General features: G+C 44.7%; 1 protein-coding gene across 1 annotated transcript; it reads right to left on the bottom strand.

The window, feature by feature from the left end:
• Positions 1 to 4,043: 4,043 nt before the first annotated feature.
• On the bottom strand, positions 4,044 to 4,278 carry PHALS_01561 (uncharacterized protein; the record flags this gene model as incomplete). The annotated part of the gene is made up of 2 exons (XM_024715976.1): positions 4,044 to 4,212; positions 4,241 to 4,278. The coding sequence occupies 2 exons, from the start codon at positions 4,276 to 4,278 to the stop codon at positions 4,044 to 4,046; spliced, it is 207 nt and encodes a 68-aa protein (XP_024581621.1).
• Between the last annotated feature and the right edge of the window lie 4 nt (positions 4,279 to 4,282).

Here is a 4,282-nt window from a genome sequence, read left to right as displayed (position 1 = left end):
GTAGCTTAGCGCTTGAGAAAGCGTAATTTAGGTCACCGACCTTTCGTTCTTTACAAGAACCAATACAAGCATAGCGGATCGCAATCCGCTACCTCCAAGAGTAGTTAGTGCCTTAACATGGCAAATAAATTCTTCGGATTAAATTTTGTTTAAACTGATTTTTATTTATTTTTATCTGCGTTTAAACCGCCTAATTTAAGATGTATAGATTTAACTAAATATATAGAAAAATCTAAATACATGCATAACTACTGGCTACCTAGCCACATACCGTAAACTTGTTTGGGTGCATTCACACCATCTACATCTCGTGTGAAACACACCACTGTTACCAGGGTACGTGTAACCCCGTTATAAGAAACACAAAAGTCATACAACAAGCGGCATGCCGTGCACCTTGCACAGTGGAATTTATTACTCAAAGAGCCCGCATTTTCAACGAAATCGTATAATTTATCTAGAATTGAGACAGGATCCTTCAACGCAAGTCAGAACAATGTTTCGTCTCCTCACATTTGCAAAGGATAAGCTAATTAATCTAGTGCTAATTGTTCCTGTTCAAATATGCCCAAAAATCGAGCTATTTGCATTGCATCACCGACTCACGTGTCCGCTTTACATTGTTATATCGTTTGAATTAGAACCAGTGGTTCAGTACTTCTGTATAGTGTAATATAAACTTGAACATTAATACCTCGTTAAAGCCTCGTCCACTATGATGTGGAGCTTTTGTACAAAAGGCATTTTGCAAAAGTGAAATTCTGTAAATGACGAAGCAAAAATTCAATATATGTACCCTACATTGCCTGCTCCTAGAACATACTTGCATACAGCTTGTCTCTATTACGTGCCCATACATACCTGGACAAGATTATGTGAAAAGCCTGATCCCTGTGTCCGACGGCTTACAAGCTTTTTAAGGTGAAAATTCCCAGGTAATTACCTATGATAGCAATTGTAGCGACTCTCCAAAGTCCTATTCCAAGAAGAAGCGGCGCGTTGCAACGTGTGTAGATGCACCACGAAAGCTGCTGTAATATCCAGATTTGGTCTTGAAGGCGTGCAACACCTCGATTCGCAAGGATCTGATGCGAATGGCGCGCGCCTAAAGGCGCTTTCAAGGTATAAAAATGCTCTGCTAGAGCACGTGGGGAATTATGCTCGATGCTCCACGAAGGACGAAAATCAGCTGTACGCTGAGGCGCTAAAGGCGCGGTCGAGTGACATCGTCACTGTTCCTTTAGCGACGAGGACATGTGGCATGGTGCTGAAGGTCTCATTGGACCTCAACTTCAAGTTTTTGTACTTTGATAGCGTGGAATGCTGCTTAGTCTTAGACTTGGATTCGAGGTATGACCTCATCGTTGGTATGGCACGGCTGGAACACGATAAGCCATGGATCAACTGGACGTCGAAAACCTTGGGCGCTACGCGCACGTCTCCTGGTGGAGCTTTGATTAGTCATGAACCTACTAGCAAAAACGCTATCGGCGCGGGCACTGGACCGAGACGGTCAACGTGCTGGAGGTCGGAGCATTCGAGTCAGTGAACCCCGAAGGTATATCATGCAGGCATGGCTCGCGGGCTAAACGTAGAGTGGCACGTAATCTACTGATCACTTTTCATGTTTCGAAGCAGCTGCTGCATGCCGCAATTGGTATTATCGGATGAGGTTTCGAGGCATCGGGGGCAAGGCTCTTAAGATGCGCGAGAAGTGGCACGTTATCCACTGGATAAAGACGACGTAGCTAGCAGCTCTTCGTCGGATGTTGTTACTAACATCAGGGCTCGAGGACTAACACTGGAGGACGCTGGGTGCGTGACCCACTAATGTCGCCGAGATGTAACCCTCTGTGAAGAGGCGACAGCGACAAGACGCAAGGCGTCGACCATAGTCAACCGTACACGATAGCGCACAGCTATACACCCTCGTTGACGGTATGACGGAGGCGGAATACGGTGACGTAACCCTTGAGGCTGTTACTACAATAAACGCTCTTCCTGAGCTGGACAAGTAGTCATTATACGGCCGGATGAGGGGATCAACTCGTCGTCGCTTCTAGATAAAGCTGTTCTGGAGGATACCAAGAGAGTACAGAGCGCACAAAGTAGATTTTAGATCCTAAAGAATCCCTCGGATCCGTACTATCCTTTGGTGAAGAAACCTCACGACGCCGTCTCCAAAGACCCGCCGTCAGTCCTTCCTCCGGACCGAGGTGTGTGTCATGAGATCGACCTGGTTTCGGGAGTAAAATACTGCGTAACACGCCAATGACTCTGCCCAAAGAGCAGTGCGACGTCATAGACGCCTTTTCCGTATGAAGCACGTTGCAGGAATGGTGCGTGTGAGCAAGTCTCCCCATTCGACACCCACGTTCTGTGTCCGGAAACCGACTGGCAATTGGCGTATCGCTCACGCTTACAATAAATTCAGCGCTGCCACCACTTCGGCACAGACGCCGATTCCTAGGAAGGATATTCTCGAGAAGAACATGGTTGAATGTACAAATTACAGTCCACTCGACTTGGTGATGGATGTTTTCAATTGCTCATGATATTCCGCTGACAGCGGTGAGTACCCGAGCGGCATGCTCTGGGAGTGGCTGATGATGCCAGCCTTATTCCAAACATTACATAAAGATATATTGTGATGAAAAGAAACCTATAGACGTTTATGCTAATCTTGAATCTAAATATATCGCTCTAAGCTAAGATTGAAGAAGTGGTATTTTTTATGTGGAGAGACTCTCAGCTCCATGCCTGCGAGGCGCACACTTATCATCTTTACGTTAGACGAAAAATCTATTATCAAGAGTTTAATCTGTGCTAAGGGCACGACAGCTCCGTTGCATCTGGAAGCATTCATTGTCATTCTAATTATCAATTTTAATCGAACTGTGTGACAAAAGTGCATGTCAACTTATTTGGCTCTAGAACAACCCGCTACGTTTTGTCGGCTCTGCTCATGAACGATAATAACGGCACGGCTGTGAGCTGCAGCCTTGCCGACGGCCGTGCAAGCCACACTCGCCTCTACTGATATGGATGTTTCTTACTTTTGGCATTTCGCGACGCAGCATTATCTATGTCTCAATCATGTCAACATTTCTACGCACCTTTTGTAACGGGTTTTCACGTGCCCTTGTATAAAGATTGTGGATCACAAATGTTGTGGGCTACACAAAATGGTTTGACCATACAAAATTGTGACCAAACTTAATCAAGATGTCAGTACGTGGCTGGAACAGCCAGTAGTTACACATTTGATTAGTGTTTACTATATATATAGAAAATCTATAAATTTAGATATAGGCGGTTTTGCCGCAAATAAAACCGAGAAATACAGCTTACCTCATCGCCGGAAGAGTTAATTGGTTTCGAGGTAAGGTTGGAGTTACTCTTGGAGTAAGCGGATTGCGATCCGCTACACTCGTACTGGTTATAAGTATAGAACGAAGGTCATCGACCTAAACCAAGCTTCCTCTAAGCGGAAGAAATACGGCATCCCGCTGCACAGCAGTTGCATGCAATGATCTCACGTCTACCATGTCACGCAGCGTCGTGAGAGCTTGAGTTAATTCAAGATCTTGTCGATCGAGTGCCGCCGATATTGTATTAATCTTCCTGGCTAAGTGTATGTTTCTATAAGCAAGCAGATCACGCTATCTTTTTCGATGACAATCGGGTTGCAGCTAGTGATGATCCAGAAGCTTAACGTACGTTTTAGGAATTGGAGTGTTTGAATTTGTACGATGTTGGGTAATTTTGCTGATTGCAGCCGTGCTACATTTAGTTTTCTCAGATACAACGCTGCTTGCAACGCTGCTTTCGAAGTTAGTTGTAAATGTGGCAACTAATGTGCCACGTAACCTATATAAGCGTTGCAGCTCTGTCATCTCGATAGCCTTTGTTCAAGCTAGTGAGGATCATTGCCGTTTCTTCTGGGGTAAGCCTGTCACATTGGACTTGGTATGTCGAATTGAGCGTTTTTTTTGCACATCTCTACTGTTCATCAAAGCTGTACAAAAGAACCTGCAATCGATTTATGATGTTAAAACAGTATTGCACTTTTGTGGCGTCAAAATGAACGGTAGCAACATCTCGATTTGGCCTCTTTGACGTTTTCGCATCTGGCGAGTAGAATTTGATGGTAATGGTAAAGTGTATACCTCGGCATGATCATTAACGAAAACCATTTCTGAGTCGTTTATTCTAGGTTTACAAAGAATGCTTGACTGACATCGCTGGTTCATGAGGTTCAACAGTGTCAACTTCCATGTCT

The sequence above is a fragment of the Plasmopara halstedii genome (genome assembly GCF_900000015.1).
Source record: "Plasmopara halstedii genome assembly, contig: Scaffold_1561, whole genome shotgun sequence".
NCBI lineage: Eukaryota > Oomycota > Peronosporomycetes > Peronosporales > Peronosporaceae > Plasmopara > Plasmopara halstedii.
The sequence above is the reverse complement of the archived record's forward strand: the minus strand, read 5'-3'. Positions and strand labels throughout refer to the sequence as shown.